The 18,502-nt window shown below is 47.5% G+C and overlaps 1 protein-coding gene across 2 annotated transcripts in view; it reads right to left on the bottom strand.

Annotated features, from left to right (window-relative positions):
• Positions 1–2,368: 2,368 nt before the first annotated feature.
• Positions 2,369–18,502, bottom strand: part of LOC119436214 (casein kinase II subunit alpha) — a 66,652-nt gene continuing 50,518 nt past the window's right edge. For both annotated transcript variants that reach the window (XM_037702998.2, XM_037702997.2), the window contains exons 10-11: positions 13,166–13,246; positions 2,369–3,921 (exon numbers count right to left, since the gene is read on the bottom strand). In XM_037702998.2, the coding sequence (XP_037558926.1) occupies positions 3,824–3,921; positions 13,166–13,246 (179 nt within the window). In that variant the 3' untranslated portion in view covers positions 2,369–3,823. The remainder of the gene's footprint in view (positions 3,922–13,165; positions 13,247–18,502) is intronic.

The raw sequence follows: 18,502 nt of genomic DNA, 5'->3' as shown, positions 1-18,502 counted from the left end.
TGTTGGTAGCTTTACATTTATCCCGCGGCCAGCTCATAGAATAAAGACCAACTTGCCAGCGCTGTCCCGGCGTTCGATTTTGCAAACTTCGGGCAGCTCCGGGTTGTTTTGGGATCCCAGCTCACGTGACTGCCTGAACTAGCTGGCTGCCGTCTGGTTGCCAGAACTCCGAAAATCGAAGAAGCCCATTGAGCGGAGCGTTTTTTTTTTTTCTCAGCCAAACTTGCCGCGCTTTTCGGACGTCTGGTTTTGCGGAGGAATAGGAGAGTGAGTGGCCATTTCCTTCCTTTGACCACTCTTCTAATCCATCCAGGAAACCGGAAGGCAAAACCGACATTCGCATATTTTCCTGCATGCAAGGCGTCCGCCGTAGGCCAGTTGTACTCTATTCCACTAATTCGCGTTCCAAATGTGTTTAATATCGCCATTCATTTTCCTTTATCATACTTCACTAAACCTGCAGGATGGCGGTGGCGAGTGCTGGAATACGGCTCACGTATTCTGCATCTACCACCCCAACCCGTTCGGGAAAGAGCCATAATAGCTAGGTCGCGCTAAGGCCGCCCGGGTTGTTTGTACCAGACCACGTCCAATGCCCGACTTCTTTAATCTGAAAACGCATTCTGTATGCTTTGTCATGCTCCGAATTTTTCGGAGTCACCTAAATGGCATGTAAACGGGAGGGTAGGCGCGGGGTTCCAACTGAGCAGACGGCGCAGACTACACGATTGCCAGTTATGCGCCGCCTGGTCTCACGTCGTTTCGAAAGTTCTCCATTCCCCTATGCTCATCTAAGGCTACGTTCACACTTGGGAAGCGGCAAGCGGGCGGAAAGGCCGAAGCGGCCGGAAAATCTTTTCCGCGCATGTCCAAGTTGTTCACATTTGTTTTGCTATCGGCGCTGCCACCGCTGCCGCTTTCGCCCACATCCATCTAGTCTGCGTACGTTTGTCGGCGTGGTGGCGCTCATTATCGCACCATTTCGAGCGGTATGTTCATTCATTGTCCCACCCGTCATCAAAAGTGTTCATTTCGCGCAACTTTGCTTGTCATCTGCGACCTTCGGTAAATTCCTCGTAGCCGTTCCGTAATTCTCCTCGTACGGGCACGGTAGCGCTGAGTCAAAGGTTGGTGCCTAGGCGTGATTATATTTCTTTAATAGCTTTTGCTTACAGGTTGTAATAACATTTCATCATTTCGTATTACTGGCGGCGCCTCCAGTACACCAAAGCTAAAACCCGGGCTGGCCCTTGTGTTGGGGCTCGGCGAAGCCTGCGCGTCCTACGTGAGACCTATGCTCCCGATCTATTGTCGCGACGAGAAAACCACCGCGCAACGAAAAAAGCGCCCTGCGACTTTTGCAACATACCGCGCCCGTGCGAGGAGAATTGCGGAGCGCCAACGAGGAATCTGCCCAACTTTTTTCTGCCGCAGAAGTGGGCGAAGAAATTGTTTTTTATACTTCTACCTACTTGTTTCCTAGAAATGGACAATGAATAAACGGAAGGAGCGGACACCTCCGAAGCGGCTGTGGTGGGTTCGCCCAGCTTTGCAAAAGCGCGAGAAGTTGGGTCACGCCAAGGCTGCGTTGCTGTACCTCCGGTCGCGCGACGTTGAATACTATCGCGAGTATTGCTGGCAGTACGTTTTAGTACCACTCTTGTTGTAGAGAAAGTGGTGGATCTAGATCGCGTCGAGCACCATGCATCGCAGCCTACACTTTTGGTGCCATGTACAATTTTACGACCGGATGTTTACATGCTAGTGGAGCTTCCGGTCGAGCGGAACGACTTTCCGCCGCGATTCCGCCTCGCCATGGCGAAAAAATCGGTCCGAGACCGATTTTGCTTTCCGCCTGGTTTTCCGCCCGCTTCGCCGCCTAGGCGGGCGGATTTTTAGAAGTTTTTGCCGCTTCCGCCTGCTTCGAGGCCAAGTGTGAACGTAGCCTAAAACTAGATATGAGCACCCACAGGTTTTCGGCGCGTTTTTCCTTCTTCGCACGACTTTGGCGGCAGTGTTGTGGCAACCAGATTGAATTGCTTCCTTCGAATGTGATCCACTCCTGTAACTTGCAAGGAAGGCAGCACAGTCTGGCTATGACACCTTGTATGCAGAGTGGAAAAAGTCCAAGAAAATGCAGCTTCTGCTACAGTGTATGTATAAATGCAGACTTACCCAATGGCATTGCAATCAATGTCAACTGCTTTCGCACTCGCGTAGCTGCCAGCTGCAACCGCTTAACAAAATCTTATAACAGTACTTTGTCACTGATGTGGCCACACTGGTTACAGTGTGTCACCAATCATGATTGACCACTAATGTGCTCAAAATAGTGTAACCCAAGAAAGGCTTTCTGAACAGCAAAAGCTAGATTACTCAACTGCAATTTAATAAAGGCAGGTACAAACCAGACAGGACTCTTGCAGGGGTACGAATGTCCTCAATTTCACAAGAGTTCTAAACTCTATTCATCATACCACAAGAGGGACAACATCGTCCTGTTTAGCATGTCAGTGCCGAAGTCCTTTTTCACAATTTCATGAGCCAAGCGCAAACATCTGCACGTTGCAAATTATAACCACATCACAATCGCAAAGGTCCTTTAGAAAAGTCTGAACAATTGTCAGCTGCCCATTGACTTTGCAACGGCATCTGCATAGCTGTGGGGGGGGAGAGAGAAGCATAGGCAGAAGCTCGAGCTCGTCGGCACTTTAGAGAAACTCTTTGGAACTGGCCTAGCTCTTGAAGACATCTTGCCTACACACAAAGCATTTCACAACACTTGCAATCCCTGTGTAACACGCACACACACTCAAATAAAATAAATCAGACATGGTAAATGTTAAAACCTACAACCCGTGACCAGGGGAAAAAAAAATGAAGGAAGAGTTTATTTGATGTTGCTTGCTTCATCCTCCCACCGTATGAAGCCGATATCACACACACCAGCTGGCAGATGCACGTCGCAATCAAAGCATACACCAAAATGAAATGGACCGAACATTCAGGGGGTGGGGAGAACGAAATGCGTACATGGGAGAATCAGTCACGCGCGAGTGTGAACCACTGTGCAGCACGGAATAGCTAAGCATTTCAAGATGGCAGCAATGAAGACCTGGATTTTTAAAAAGTCTCATGAAAAAGAAACGGGGAAAGAAAAGCTACCAGGAAAAAAAGGCAGTCTAAACTACTATACCTGTGCAGCCAAGCTGTGAATGCATTAAAAATTAAAATTAAGATGGAAAGGCAAGCATCTCACAAGCATGGCTGCAACTGTCACAGAACAGTGATGTGCACAAAAAGCAAGCAGAGAGAGCCTGAAAACTAAAACAGGCATGTACATGGGCTCGCAATGGGGAGGGAAAAAAAAAAAGAAAGTGGAGTCCTGCATCTACACCTTAGTTGCACACACTCCACGCCGCACACTCTCTACGAAGATTGATCACATGTGCAGACACGAGACATGAAAGGGGCATGACAGATGGCAGGTTCAGGTTCAGCTTTACAGGGCAGCGGCAAAACAGGGTGAAACCAAAGGGTGGCGAGGAAGCAGTTGAAAGAGAAAAAGGAGGAAAGCGTTGGTGCCTAGCCCACACCCTGGTCCTGACAGACTACTGTTTTTTCATCAGTTAGGGGCCGCTCCTGGTTGCAGTCCATGTGGGGACTGGTCTGTTGACACGGGTGGTGGGAAGAGGGGAAGGAAGAAGCCATCTGGTGAACAAGTGCTGGCCGGCCAGCAGGGCATGCCGGGTGCTCCCTTCCGCCTTCCCAGCGGCAGGCGCCCACTTTCCGGGGCACATCTGCTCTGGTGACCCTTGACCCCCTATGTCGAGGTGGTGCTGCCCAGTGCAGCAACGCTGGGTGACGTGACCGGTGACGTGGGCAGCATGCCGAGCGCATTGGAGCCCACAGGAGCGCCGCCTGCATGCACGCACACACATACACACACATGGAGATGGATTTGTTGCTGGCCCCTCTTGTGCTCAACCACTTGCTACCAATGCACTTTGAACACAGTGCAATAGCATACCCTGCAGTGCACTGAAAGTGCTGATTGCATGTGCAAGGCATAGGTGGACACACCTGTTTTCAAAGTAACTCACCTGTTCAAGTAACTAACAAAGTGAGCAATATTTTATGCAGAAACCAGAATTTGCTGTCACACCTTCATATAATCTATAACACACCTCCCCCATCACCTCTGACCATGACTCATCTTCCACCTCACAATCACACAGTAACAAAAGCAACCACACTACAGTGTTAATGTCAGATTTAACAAATAGCTACACAAAACAGCAATACAGCAAAAACTGATAAGAGTGTACATGACCTTGGGCACCCTTTTTTATATCAACTCATTAAATGATGAATTACTTGACACCACAGCACCATAATTGTAATGTAACTTTAAATGCAGTAGGGCTCATGTACAGAAATTGGCATGTATACATACTGGTTTCAGCTAGATTCATTGAAAAGTGAAACAGGTTTACGTATGGAATGTGGTGAACATTGCAACAGCCCAGTCCACTGGACATCACACGCCTAGCCCATTAGGCCATGGACCTTCTAGCAAGCTCAGGGGCTTACAATACTCCCCAAGGGGGAATTAAGGAACAATAAATGATGATGGTGGTGCCCAGCAGTGCATGCACAAACTGCTGAGCTGTCTTTGTAATCAGCTGCACTGTTTTTGGAAATTGTACTTCACGACTGCACTTCGGCTAAGAATTCAGGCTTTATGTAGCAATACCCAAGTTAACTTATTTTCGTTAGTAACTAACTTCCGAATACCTTTGCGAGTCAGTAATTCAATTCTGGGGTTCTACGTGCTAAATCCACAATACAATTATGAGGCGTGCAGTAGTGGGGGACTCAATTAATTTGGACCACCCGGGGCTTTAACGTGCACCCAATGGACGGTGCACTGGAATTTTTGCATTTCACGCCCATCGAAATGTGGCCACTGCGACTGGGATTCGATCCTGCACCCCCGGACTAAGCAGAGAAACACCAAAGGCTCTACGCTACCACGACGGATCGGTCAGTAATTCGCAGACTTAATTACTTTTTTCTAGTAACTTTACTCAAAAGGTACACGTTGCTTGTAGAGTCAGAAGAAATGATCTGCATTTGCAGGTCACCTCACCCACAGCACATTGTTATTTCTCTATTTAGACTCCTCCCTGTACTTCAATTTCTTGCGGCTCGTGAGAAACAGTACCTTCTTAACCCTTTACCTCCCAAATTATTTTTGGACAAATGTTCCCAAAATACGGTTTTATTAAATGCATGATGGAATTGGCACATTAAATACCAACAATAGATCCAGAAAAATATATCTAGAGAAGATAGAGAACAACTTTTTTTAATGCTAAAGAAAGTTGGCTTCACAGCGTTGTTTGAAGTTGGCTTTTTCAGCCAATTAAGGCAGAAAATCTCTGCAATGGTGGCCCAGCGCAACGTCAAACGACGTTTACGTCAAAAGGCCCTTCCTGTGACGCTCTTTACGGGACATTCCTTCAGTCAATCAACACGCTGACATGCCGACTATCTTGGAATGCCACCACATATTCGCGAAATTGCAGATGCATTCCACGGACTTCTGCAAGCTACCGTCCACTTTCTCTTTAAGGGGGGACGCGGGTTCTAGAATGGTAAAAAACTGCCGAAAAATTTATTTTTGGAAAAACGCATTTTAGGAATGTTTGGGCCTTCAAGCAGCTGCCCTCAAATTATTAACCCTGAATTCGATCGGTAAATAGGGAAAAGTCGGCTTTCAAAACGCCACGGGAGACGCGAAACGACCTGCGGCAGGCAAACGTTGTACAAACTTCCCGCGCGCGCCGCGGGCGCAGCCGCCAACCGACCGCCGCCATCTTGGGCTTGTTTTGTAGCTGTTTTCTTTGTGAGCATTTTGCGCCAGCTCAAAATGGCGCCGCTCAAGCTGAACGACCGCTACGGTGGCTAAATGGGTAGGTGTGCCGACCGGCGCCTCTGGAGCCTAGTTCACCGCTTCTCCGCGTCATGACGCAAAATTGGCGCTGCGGTCAGTAGAACGGTTCCGCAGCGCGCGTCGTCTGCTACAGGGGGCTGGCGGACTGGCGGCGAGCGAAAAAAATAAAGCCCGTATTGGAATAGTTGTATGTCGTCTGTTCATGTCAGTTTCAAAGGTGAAGAGCTCCGCATCTCTCGTACTGCTTGTAAGTTCATAAGCGATGTGGAATGTTCCAGGTCGGAAAAATGACCGGCGAGATTAGCGGCGGCGTTGCTCCACCAATCAAGACCACCAAGGAGACCTACTGCTTCGCTCCGAACTGCAAGTCGGGCTCTAAATTTGTGACGAAGACAGCGGAATTGTTCCACTGTCTGACAGCGGAAATGTTCACCCCGAGCTGCTCAGTAGCTTGCTCCGTATCGGTACGGTGGCTAGATTGTATCGGCGACGTTAATGAGCAAGCGGTACACCGAAAAGCGTACGTCCATGAACTCCTCGACGTTGGAAATTTTCAAGCCGCACATGAGGTGCTCAGCGCCTGCGACATGGAGCACCGCTGCACTGCTACAGGGAAAAGAAAAGTGATTCTAGGCTGATATTCTATATAGCAGGCTATGTAGCAAGGAAGTTCCTGCAAAGAACCAAGTGCTCCGATTGCTCAGGGACATTACCAAATTCAACAGAATGAGTAGTACAGGGCTGATACTCCCTTCTGAAGCCCTAAACAAACTGGTAGCATCGCTAGAAGACGCCTTCACGCTCTGCTTCAGTTTAAATGCGCTACGAAGTAATATAGTATCGCCGACTTTGCATCCTTTCTGCAGATGAATCCTCCAAATTTGATCGGCTGTGAACAGCACAAGAAAGAGTTCACAAACGATGTTGCGAAGTTCTATACGATTACACGGCTTTGGTTTCTTGTAAAGGGCAAGAACATGGCGCGCGAAAGCAACAGGGAGAAGAGGAAGCACCTGAAGATGAGGCGTGTGCTGTGAACAATAATATGATGTGGTGGACCAACGTTGCGGCCTTGCTGGCGTTAGCTAATTTATGTTGGTGTGTCTGCTGACTCAAGTTACGAGAGCTTTTCTTTATTTTAAATATATTCACGAATCTAGTCCAAGACATATTGCTTTATTTTATTACAATGAAACAGTGAACCATATGCACTTACCAACACAATTCTTCTCGCACCAATTTAGATACCGTAACTGACGCAGCAATAAAACAATAGCTGGATTTCTCGAAATTGAAACATTAGAACTCGCTAAATATCATGTAAACACGGTTCCACATACCGATAAAACCATCGCAGTATTGTTTTATGCATGGTAAAAATGCATTTACGTCTTTAATGCAATGGGCTGGAGCGCCGCGTTTATATCAATAAATGTGACCGATTGCCAAGCTAGAAAATTTACTTCAGCATTTCGTTTTTTCTGACTAGACGACAACAAGTTCCTCATTCTGGCTTGGCCTACACTGCTCAGAACGGTATTATGACGCGCACTTCAAAGATACAATCAGAGGCAAGCGATACTATCAGACACGCAGCTCATCTACACAGCGCAGCCGCCGTTGCGCGCCGCTGAACCGTTCTACTGTCCGCAGCGCCAATTTTGCGTCATGATGCGGAGAAGTGGTGAACTGCGCTCGGTCGGCACACCTACCCATCTAGCCACCGTACGACCGCTCTCGCCGCTTTTCCGAAGGGTGGTTCCGGGCCTCTGATTGGGCGGAGCGCGCGCGCACAAGGCGAGCCCCCCGTCTCGCGCCTCCCATTGGCTGGCGCGCCCACTGAGGCGGCCATTTTGCTTTTTTTTTGTTTGTTTTGCGTGCGCCACCGTATCTCCGTTGCTCCCGGTTTCTCGCGGTCGTCTGCTACGCTTGTGTTCACGCGGCTCGCGCACCGTCTTTTCGTCTTGCGCTCGTCAGAAGATAACGCGTTAATCTTACGGAAAGAAACGAAAGCATCCATCGAACGCTCGGCTGAAGATCGCGGACGAAGGCGCGCTACCCGAACGGCCGAAACCACCGCGTCCTAAGCGGTGCATCTAACGTGGCCGTTCATTCTACTAGGCGTATTCTACGGCCCATCTGATGTCATCGGATCGTCAGCCAGCGCATCCAGCGGCACCCAAGACTGTGTTGATATGGCATACCATTCAGCGCAAGACCGCGTTGATACGGCGTACTATTCAGCGCGGTGCGCGAACGGTCGGCACGAGCGGAACGGCCGGAACCACCTGTTGCGTCCGAAGCGGCACATACACATCGCCGTCGATTCTTCTGGGCATAGCTGCGGCCCATCTGATGTCATCGGATCGTCTGCCAGCGCATCCAGCGGCACACAAGACTGTGTTGATATGGCATACTATTCAGCGCAAGACCGCGTTGATACGGCGTACTATTCAGCGCGTTGCGCGAACGGTCGGCACGAGCGGAACGGCCGGAACCACCTGTTGCGTCCGAAGCGACCCATTAACGTCGCCGTTGATTCTACTGGGCATAGCTGCGGCCCATCTGATGTCATTGGATCGTCAGCCAGAGCGTCCAGCGGCATCCAAGACCGCGTTGAGTGGGCGAGTCAGCTGAGCGCGCGAGAAGTGCGGCGATCTTGAAGGAGTCTCTGGCATCATAGTGCGCAACGGACCGGAAATTCAAGTTGCTAGTCGCAAAAGCTTCGGAAGTCGCAAAATGAGCATCTATAGACAGTAGTGTTACCAAGGTTAGGCTTTCAAAACGGCACAAGCCAGCAAAGAACCCTGCATATACAGCCCTGGCATGCTGTAGAGCGAAGTGTTGTCGAATGACAATAATCAATTTTGGTCATTCAATAAATATTCCATAAATGCGTGATTTTGACTTGAACATTGTGTAAGTTTATTTGTCTATGGAAAGGCTACTTTATTATACAATTTTTATATTCATTTAGCTTGCAGGCCACTGGAACGGGCACATGAAGTGGTAAATGTAGTTTCTCATGCTGGTTTAGGGGGAGTACATGGCTTTATGACAAGATTTTCCCAGTTTTCTGGCAGGGTACAGTCATATATTTAGTATAGTCATTCTCGTGAAGAATAGAGCTACAAAATGATGTCATTAATATTGCTGTAGCTGGATTCTAGAAAAAGTTTCAGCTGTCTAAACTTCAAATGCGTTTTTCTCAGTTCGATGTTTTTACACACCGCACTCAGCCTTACGGGGCTTTTTTCTATGATGTTGTGGAGTGACAATAACAAGTTTGGTATCAGTGTATTCGTAATGAAATGATCTAGGGGGTGATGCTATTTATGGTACTCTAGCATCATTTTATAAATTACAATCAAAAGTAACAATGGAGTGAAAATAAGAAAAATATATTCACAGTCAATGTTGGTCTCCTTTCTTACCTTTATAATGCTTTCAAACAAATAAAAATAGCATCACCCCCTAGAGCAAGTCTTTGGCATTAAAGTCATGCTCTTACTTTTTGTCTTTGACAAGGATAAATTGCCAAAAAGCCCCGTAAGAAGTACTCATGAAATTTCCAGATTTTAATACTTTCTGAACTAGAGTAGCTATCAAAAAACTAATTATAGATTTGAAATCAGTGTGAAAAATTGATCTAAGCAGTGAAGTTTAGTTAAGATAGAACCAAAACTAAAGAAAAAGTTTTTAGAACCCACGTCCCCCCTTAAAGCGCTAAAGTCGCAATATAGGTGCCAAGGACCACAAAAAAGTATTAGTCGATAAAATTTGCAGATCCACATCACGTTTCGTCATTCTGATGAAAACGCAAAATTGCATTTTGCAAAACTTCTGTTTCCCGGCACAAATTTCAAAACACGTGACCTCTGGACAGCCAATGAGACAGCCAAGGTGGCAGATAATGGCGGCCGTGCAGCCGCCATGTCTGTCGAGAATAGAGCCTCTGGGCCTCGGAAGCAAAATTATTAAAAATATATTTTTTATTTTATCGCGATAGCAATTATATGGACACTCCAAGCGCATTCCTGCTGTCGCGGTCGTTGTGAGGCTCCGTATAAAGTCCAATGGCGAAACACTCGTCGCTGCGTGCCGTATGCTGTATGTGCGAGTGAAAGTGCGCGATGGACGCACGCTTTCACTGAGAGCAAACACGACATCTCCGGTCATGCGAAAGCCCGTGTGGGGATGGGAGGGAGGGGTGGCGACGTTTAGCTGGGGCACTAAATGCATATCTTGCGACCAGGCGCAAGGCGAACTGGCGACTCAATCTCCCACGCAAAAGGAGGAAAGCGGGAAGGCAGCGCGGGAGGGAGGGTGCATGGCTGAGGGCTGTCGCGTGCTATCGATGACTGTCTAAGCTTAAGTAGTCCCAACCATGCTAAGCTAGACTTAGCAGGCTCAGCTTCGCTAGTTCACAGGGGTATTTGCTATTGCGCTTAGACCTGCACTACCACTAGGATCGGCGCACATTTTCTATTCAGACGTTACGCACTAACGCTCGGCTTAAACAAATCCGCTGTTAAAAAAAAAAAAAAAGAATTCCCTTCTGCCACGCAACAATAATCATAATCTGGTTTCCTAGCATTTAATTTCTTGAAAACTCATCGCTCGGTGCCGCTGCGTTGGTGCAGTGGTTACGATGTTCGGCTGCTGACGCGAAAGACACTGATTCGATCCCGGCCGCCGCAGCCGCATTTCAATGGAGGTGAAATGCTAGAAGCCCGTGTACTGTGCGATGCCAGTGCACGCTAAGGAACCACAGGTGGTTGAAATTTCCGGAACCATTCACTACGGCGTGTATCATAATCACATCACGGTTTTGGCACGTAAAACCACAGTAGTTAATAAGACGAAACTTTATTGTATCTCTTGCGGAGGTGTCCTTTAATGAGTTGGCAATGGCCTTGTCGAAAACCCGGCGTCGCTGCAGATGGCAAAAAAATGTCACATGGTTCTATGGAAATGCATATACCCGATCACGTGTGGCGCATACCTCGCTCTATGCCCAAGTACGTGATATGCAGGTTTGCGCCACACGGGGTTGTACATGTAGCGAAAGCCTGTGATTTGGTAATGTACATGTATGACCTAATGTGCAATTTAATGTGCAACTCAATGCATCACTAATTTTGCACCAGGCTTCCGACTTCAAGTATTACAAAGAGTAACGCCGTGCGGAATTTTAAATATTGGCGCTCACCACATTCCTATCAAGAATGCCGACGACGGCACGCCGCCCTGACGAGTAGCTTTTGTACATTGTTGCTACTCACTCAAACCGCTGAGTAACGACACAAACAAGCGCCAGGCCCAAATAAACACGCTAGTCCGCCTATTCCCGCAGTCCACGCCGAGAGGTGGCACCTGGTGTCGAGAGTATCGGAGCGCGCCCGCAGCCTGCGTGCGAGGCTAAAGTATTCTGGTCTATAGAACACGCCGTACTGCAACCAGCAGCAAAAATATTCTTTGGCGCCCACCACCAAACACACCAACGTCTAGACTAGGCATGTGGTTGGATCTCGTCTGCGCTACTAGATCGGACTGGATTGGATGGCGATGTCCAAGCTGCAGGTTGCCAACGCGGCCTTTGCTTCCAGCTAAATCTAGTGTAACCGAGAAATTTCACAGCTGGTTGGGAGTTTTGGCGCAGCGTGGCGCAATTTCAACATACTATATCACGGCTTTGGCGCAGCTCAGCGCAAAAATGCGATATTGTATCAAAATGGCGCAATTGGAGCAGCTGTTGCAGCCCTGCTAATGCCTTTTCACACTTGGTCAGTAGTCAGAGTGACGGTCCGCTCCCGTTATCAACGGGATCAGCCGGCCGTGAGCAGTGGATAAGACTAGTTTAGAATAAGGCATAAGGCATTGCTACAAAATACCGGCCCACTTATTCACGCTATGCAGGGAAGTGCGGAGCCAGAGCTGTGTACTACAAAATGTGCAGAAACTCCACTGGAGTTGTCTATGCATACCCCCGAATTTTAGATGGCCCACCCCTACTATAGACTTCCCCATGCATTTTCTATGGAGCCAAATGTATCCCTATGGGTACTCTGATTTTTCTTTTTTTCCAGTTCCTTATCGCATATAAGGCTACCAATCTATATTTGCATTCGTATAACATTTAAATTTTGGAACTTCACAAATTACGCACTTTTTGTACAGATACAAGGCATTACACTTTTCACGTGACGGACGGATCTCGCTGGGGTACTCGCCAAAAAATGCTTATGCATTAAAATGCGCTGGGAGTACCTATCAACTAGCAGGCATATGTTGGCACTCCCACGTTTCCAGTGCGCTAGTGTACAGAGTGCGCTTCGCTAGCAGTAGACGCTGCACCGCCGGCCCAGCTCCACACGCATCCATCTGGCATGGGAGCGAGCCCAGCAGGCGCTTGTCTATCAGCCATGTCTGGTTATTCTGGCCGCCAATAGATGACGCCAATTGCTGGCGCTCTAAGCAGCCTCCGCATAGCACAGGCCACGCACTTGTGTGTTCCCTTTCATAAAGGACCACGCTGTACACACACACTGGTATAGAGTGCAAAGAGCTGGTGTAACAAGTGCAAAAACATGTCTTGGCTTGTACGAAGCGTCACCACAGCTCAAAGTGGTGTGAGGACCGTGGAAGTGATGCAGACACAAATACACATGAACACTCAAGGTGCAGGAAAATGAGCAACACTCTTTACACTTGAGCAATGTAACGAACACAAGGCAACAAAGGAATGGATGAAGTGACTAGCTTTTAAAAGCTAAAAATAGGTATGCATGAATGCACTTCTTGCTGCTTCAACATACAAATGTCACTTTTTAAAAAATATTTTCTGGTACATTATTGTACACGATTTGCTAGCATCCATATTTAGACTCTGTTCAGTGCCTACATTTCAACACGTAATGAAGGTTACGTAAAACAATTCAATTATAAATGATCAGCCTGGGGTGCAATGGTTCACTGATATATGCAAGATGTCCTTCGGTAATAGCCCTTGGAGAATAGTGTATGAAGTAAAAGCATACATGCAAAGGTTATCCTCTCATATGTCTTTTACATTGAGCTCTATCTTGCCCAATTTACTACTTCCATCTTGCTGCAAACAAATGTGCTCCAAAGCAATGAATGACAGGCAAGAATGCTTGAAGATATACAATTTTTCAGCGACTCAGTGATGCAAGAAAGCCTCACCTGCAGATACAGGAGGAGGTGATCCACTGTGAGCCGTCCGACGGTCCATGAACTTTTGTTGCTGCTCCTTAGAAACTGGATCTGCGTAAAAATATGCCACAACAGTTAAGCACTACATTGGACCAATGCATGTGAATGCCGACTTATTAACCTTTCAATCAGCATTTTTACAAAGTAAGCTGTTATGGGCTCAATCCAAAAGCCATTTCGGTTGGCGATGTCCGCCGCCGGCGTAGCTACTGCCAGGAATGAGAAAAAGAACAAAACCAGTTCCCACCAGGATTGAACCCTGGCCCTCTGCACGAGAGTCAGCTACTCTACCACTGCCACGCCAGCACTTGCTCGCTGATGCGGAAACATCCCTATACAGGCATCCTAAGCACGCGAGGAGTCGCACGATGCGAGATGCGCGCTGCATAGCGTCAATACATGCACACTTTGCGTTGCAGTTGCGTTGTATTAAACCAGGTTTCGCGACATGTAGCAGTCGCATCTTATTGTTCCACGTGCCAGGAGATGCAACATGTGCTCTGCGTAGTCTCATTACTACCGGTGTTTACTCTTCGGTACACATTGTGGCACCTCCTCGCAAGGTAAGAACCTCTGCTGAAGAAGCGAATCGTAGAGCTACGCATGTTTCGATAAATGTGCGAAAATTTGAACACTTTTTTTACCTATACTAACTTGCAGTTAGTGTTTAAGCAGTTTACAACGGTCGTCTATGGAGCTGCTCCCAGTAGCTTAAACTGACACTATGCTGTATGTGCCGCGCAGGCTTGCTACGTTTTGCAAGTTTGTTCAGCAGACGTTTTATGCTACATAGAAGCTGGTTCCTTGTCACTTTCTCCCATTTCAGAACTTATAAGCAGTTCAGTTAGTCGGTCAAAGTGATGACTAGAGACCAGAACTTCAGGTAAAGTGCCTATTTTCCCCTTACGTCCTTATTGTGCCATTTAACATATAAGCACGAACTATGGGTCTATAAACATTTTTGTGGCACACCATGCCTATAAATGCTTATTTCTATGTTGGTGCCTATAATGGACTTTAAGAGACTAAAAATGCCTTTTTCTATGAGCTCATTTTGTTTATAATGTAACTATAGGCCAGATGTTTAGGCACTAAAAAATTCTGTTTCAGGCGCCTATAACAGGGTTCACACGGAACATTCGATGCCAAATTCAAGGAAGGGGGAAAAAAAATATTCGTACACACACACACGAAGAAAAAAAGCAAGACCTCCTAGGCAGCAATTTCTTGCAGGTGAGCAGCAGCTGAGTTGGGTATATGCCTAGAGCTCTTTAAGGGGCTTTTCAAAGTCGAGTTTTTCATTGTAATGATGTCAATTGCCTTCTAGCATGATGGTTAGTAGTGTCCTACTTGAGCCCCAGATACTCATTGCATTAAAGCCAAATGGCTGAAATTTACTTTCCGCCAGGCATTTCTAGACCCAAGGGCTCGAAAATGGAGCGATGATGGCTGTGGTGCGAACCAACTAGCAAAACAGCAAAAATAGTCGGCTCTCCTCGGTCGCTTCTGGCTTCGTCTAGCTCCACAATGGCAATGACAATTTAAACAAGCCTGTCGCTGGATGAGGACATGCCCCATTGCAGAGTTTGATGCTTTGAAGGTGAAGTCGCCTACCACCCCTGCTTGTCAAGGAATTCAAGGAGCACATTTATTTTCAAGGAGTTTTAGGGGCCCTTAATCTTTTTCCGAATTCAAGGGTTTTCCAGGATTTTAAGGTGATGTACAAACCCTGCTATAAAAGCCACTAAAGCTGTCATTTAAGGCATATATAGGCAATAAATACTGCCCCTTAAGGCCATGTACTCAATAAATGAGAACTTCCACTGTGCATCAGAAGATAAATTTATGATATTCTGAGGAAAACGGCACACTGAACACCTGTTTTGTGAAATTCACTTTATGTTCTCTATATAACGGAATGAGGCAACTTGTGTTACAAGATACCTAAACATAGCATAGATGTAATGTGACCAGACGTACAGATTTAGAGGGGACACGTATTGCTTTTACTGCCATGGTCCCGCAGCGCATGTGTGGTACGGCGTTTCGTCCCACTTTTACCTCTCTGTGTACCCCGACTTGTCCTAAAATGCCTGCCCTGTGGTGCCATATAGGCTGTTTACTTTCTCAGGTGTGGTGGTGCCACCTTCAAGAACACAAAGCCGATGACAAAGTGAAGACACTATCGATAGTGAGGCGGCAGCTCCTAGAACGCCTGACAACTTGGTGCTTACGGCACGTAGTTTTCACGATCCATCTACCATGGACTCCTCAATGCTTCAGCTAATGAGCAGTAGCCAAGCCAAAGCTATCTGACCATGCCATCTTAATGCCGTCTTGCCTGCCAAAAGCATGTGGTTTTCGCAGTATGCTAAATAATGCTGGAATGCAAGTGCATATTTATATACAGTACGATCTCAATGATAAGAATCTCTCAGGACAGTGCAAAAAATTTGTATTACCCAAACACGTAAAGAAATAGGAAATTTAAAGTGGAAAACGGCAGTAAAATGGGCGGACTTGCTCAAAATTTCCATTCTTTTTCCACAATCCTCAGACCTTCCTTTGTATTATGGGGGAAATACTTAAAAGAAATACACAGGAGAATTGCAGAAAATTACACTTTTTTAGTGTGTTGTATTCGAAATCTGAAAGAAAATTGAGCTTCGCGCGGCGCTAGTATCACATCGCTGCTTGCGCCTCTCCGTTGACACAGCGATACTGTCCGTGTCGTAAACAGGACAAATCAGAGATTCAGATAGCCGCAGTGTTGTATTTATCCATGCTGAAATAAAAGCAACAAAGGTAAGCTAGCACTGCAATTCGTGGTTGCAGTCACATGGCACGCAGGGAGCACTCCTATATGCTGAAGTGAATTTGAATCACTGGTGCGCTTCTTTCCCGCACATTATGGCAGCAGTGAACTGCACACTTCACGTGTTCTGAGGCGGCCATTTCAAGATCTGCCTAGCTGTCTGGTGTCGCTTTCACTGCTGCACCCAAACTGCTGCCTGGTGGCGATAAGGACATGATTTGGGCAAGACAAAGAATCTTAACTTTTCTTTATAGCGGCAAAGCTACTTCGTATTGTGCGATCTGACGGGTGCAAAATAAAAAAGTTTAAAATTGTCATCCGGCACCGAAGATGACAAGAGAGCCACGGAAACAAATGTCACCGATCTTGCTGGCGTGGCAAGACTGGGTTGGGTCGCTTGTGATTACCAGCTCCTGATAAAGTTGCAAGGTGCTGGAAAACGGCTGAAAAGTTGCACGATACTGCACAAAGCAGTCAAGGCGGAGTGACGAAGGTTGCCCTGGCAACAGGAATGCAACCAACGCATCTGCATGTGGTGGCTCGATTGTTCGTATCATCCACAGTGGCGTGAAAAGCAGTTAACATTACAAATTTACATTATAAGCAAATGGACAACGTACAGCTTAGACTTCTGAAAAATTCATTTCAGGCGTGATCATATTACAGATTTTAATGTAGCTTGAATCTCTTCCCACAAGCATTTAGCCCATTTCCCCTTCTCTCTCTCTCTCCCCACAGGCAAATCTTGGAATAAATACTGAATTTCAGTTCTAAAATCAAACCCAGACATATCGAACCCACATACAGTCGAATCTCGTTAATTCGAACATGCTTAATTCGAACTTCCGGTTTATTCAAACTGACGCTTCGGTCCTGTAAAAGTTATGTGAATTCCTATCGGCGAAAATGCCCGACAATGCCCTGCCGACAAATCATGTGGCAGCGCCTCCGACCGGCATTGCTCCGACACCGCCATAGAGCAAAAGCTTAGGAGAGACCCCTCAAAGCCGTGCGGAGATAAAGAAAATGAAAAAAAAAGAAAACGCACCGGAACTTTCACTCTCAAATGGCAAGGTCGCGTTTCACCGTTGCGCCAGAACACGCGCCAGAACACGCGTGTACGTGACGACGTCTCAGCCAACGCTGCGGCGCAGAGGGAAGTAGCGGCGGAGGCCAAGTCCAGCCAACTTCCCGATAACGGCAGAAAACGAAACTTCAGGGAGCAGGCTAAGCTGGCGCCAGGCCGGCAGGAGCGGCGGCGGGCGTGCACGGAGACAGTCGAAGGTGGGGGAGCTGCGAGGGAGTTGAGAGGGAGGGCGAGGGGAGCCACCAAAGCGACGGCGTTCCCAAGGCCAAATCCGCTTCTCTGCCACCCGCTCCCTTAAGTATCGTTTTCTGTCGTTATCGGAAGCGAGCGTTGGCCTGCGTGGGCAGATTCATGGCCCTTGCTCACTATGTGCTTGCGTGCTGCATTTCACGACTCGCACCGTTTGTACATCGTGCTATGGTGCATGAATACTACAAAAAGAAGTCCTTTTAATTTGAACAAATTTTCGGGCCCCTTCGAGTTCGAATTATCGAGATTCGACTGTATAACGAATTATTGTGTATAAACAACAGCAGTAAAATCCCCTTGAAAATTTTTGTATGACATTTTTATTTTATATATTGAATTACCTATACAGTAGAACCCCGCTGTTACGTTTTTCACGGGACCGTAAAAAAAGAACGTAAGAGCCGGGAAACGCAAGCGCCGGGAAACAGGAAAAATTGAGAAATGGGAGTAGTGTTGAACTACACAGAATATTATTTTAATTCTTACGTGTGAGAAAAAGTAGTTTCGCCCGACAGCCGAAGTATCGATTGCGATGAGCTATACAAAGTAAGAATAGTAGTTTTATCGTCCGTATAAACTTGTAAACATTCGCTTGTTAACTAATTAGCAAACATGGTGTCAGCGCCCACAGGCAAACATGAACACATCTCACTCGATGAGCGCGGACACATGCAGTTAAGCGCCGCTGCAGAAGCGAGCGAAGTGACCTTCGTGCTGTTTATCGCTTCAACGCAAACTGAGCGCCGAGAACACGCAGCACACACAAAGCTACGAGCCGCGACGCACCTGCACTGCGTAGACTCTGCCCCCACGCAGATCGCTTTTAAGATACGGCCCGCGCGACCGTGCCATAGAATAAAGACCGCGCGCCGCCGCGCAGTACGATGCCAGAGCACAACGCTGCCCGCTATCCCGCCCCCCTCGCTCCCTCGCCGGTGCCTCGAGCGCAACGGATAAAGTAGGATAAAGGCGCGCTTCCTCCCTGCTTTTCTTTCTTTCGTGCGCGAGACGCGGTCGTCGGCTCCCCTCGCACGCTTTCACTCGCACATACAGCATACGGCGCGCGCCGTATGCTGCATGGGCGAGTGAAAGCGTGCGAGGGGAGCTGACGACCGCGTCTCGCGCACGAAAGAAAGCATGCGGCGCGCGTCGGCGG

This window comes from Dermacentor silvarum, chromosome 1 (assembly GCF_013339745.2).
Source record: "Dermacentor silvarum isolate Dsil-2018 chromosome 1, BIME_Dsil_1.4, whole genome shotgun sequence".
Taxonomy (NCBI): domain Eukaryota; kingdom Metazoa; phylum Arthropoda; class Arachnida; order Ixodida; family Ixodidae; genus Dermacentor; species Dermacentor silvarum.
The sequence above is the reverse complement of the archived record's forward strand: the minus strand, read 5'-3'. Positions and strand labels throughout refer to the sequence as shown.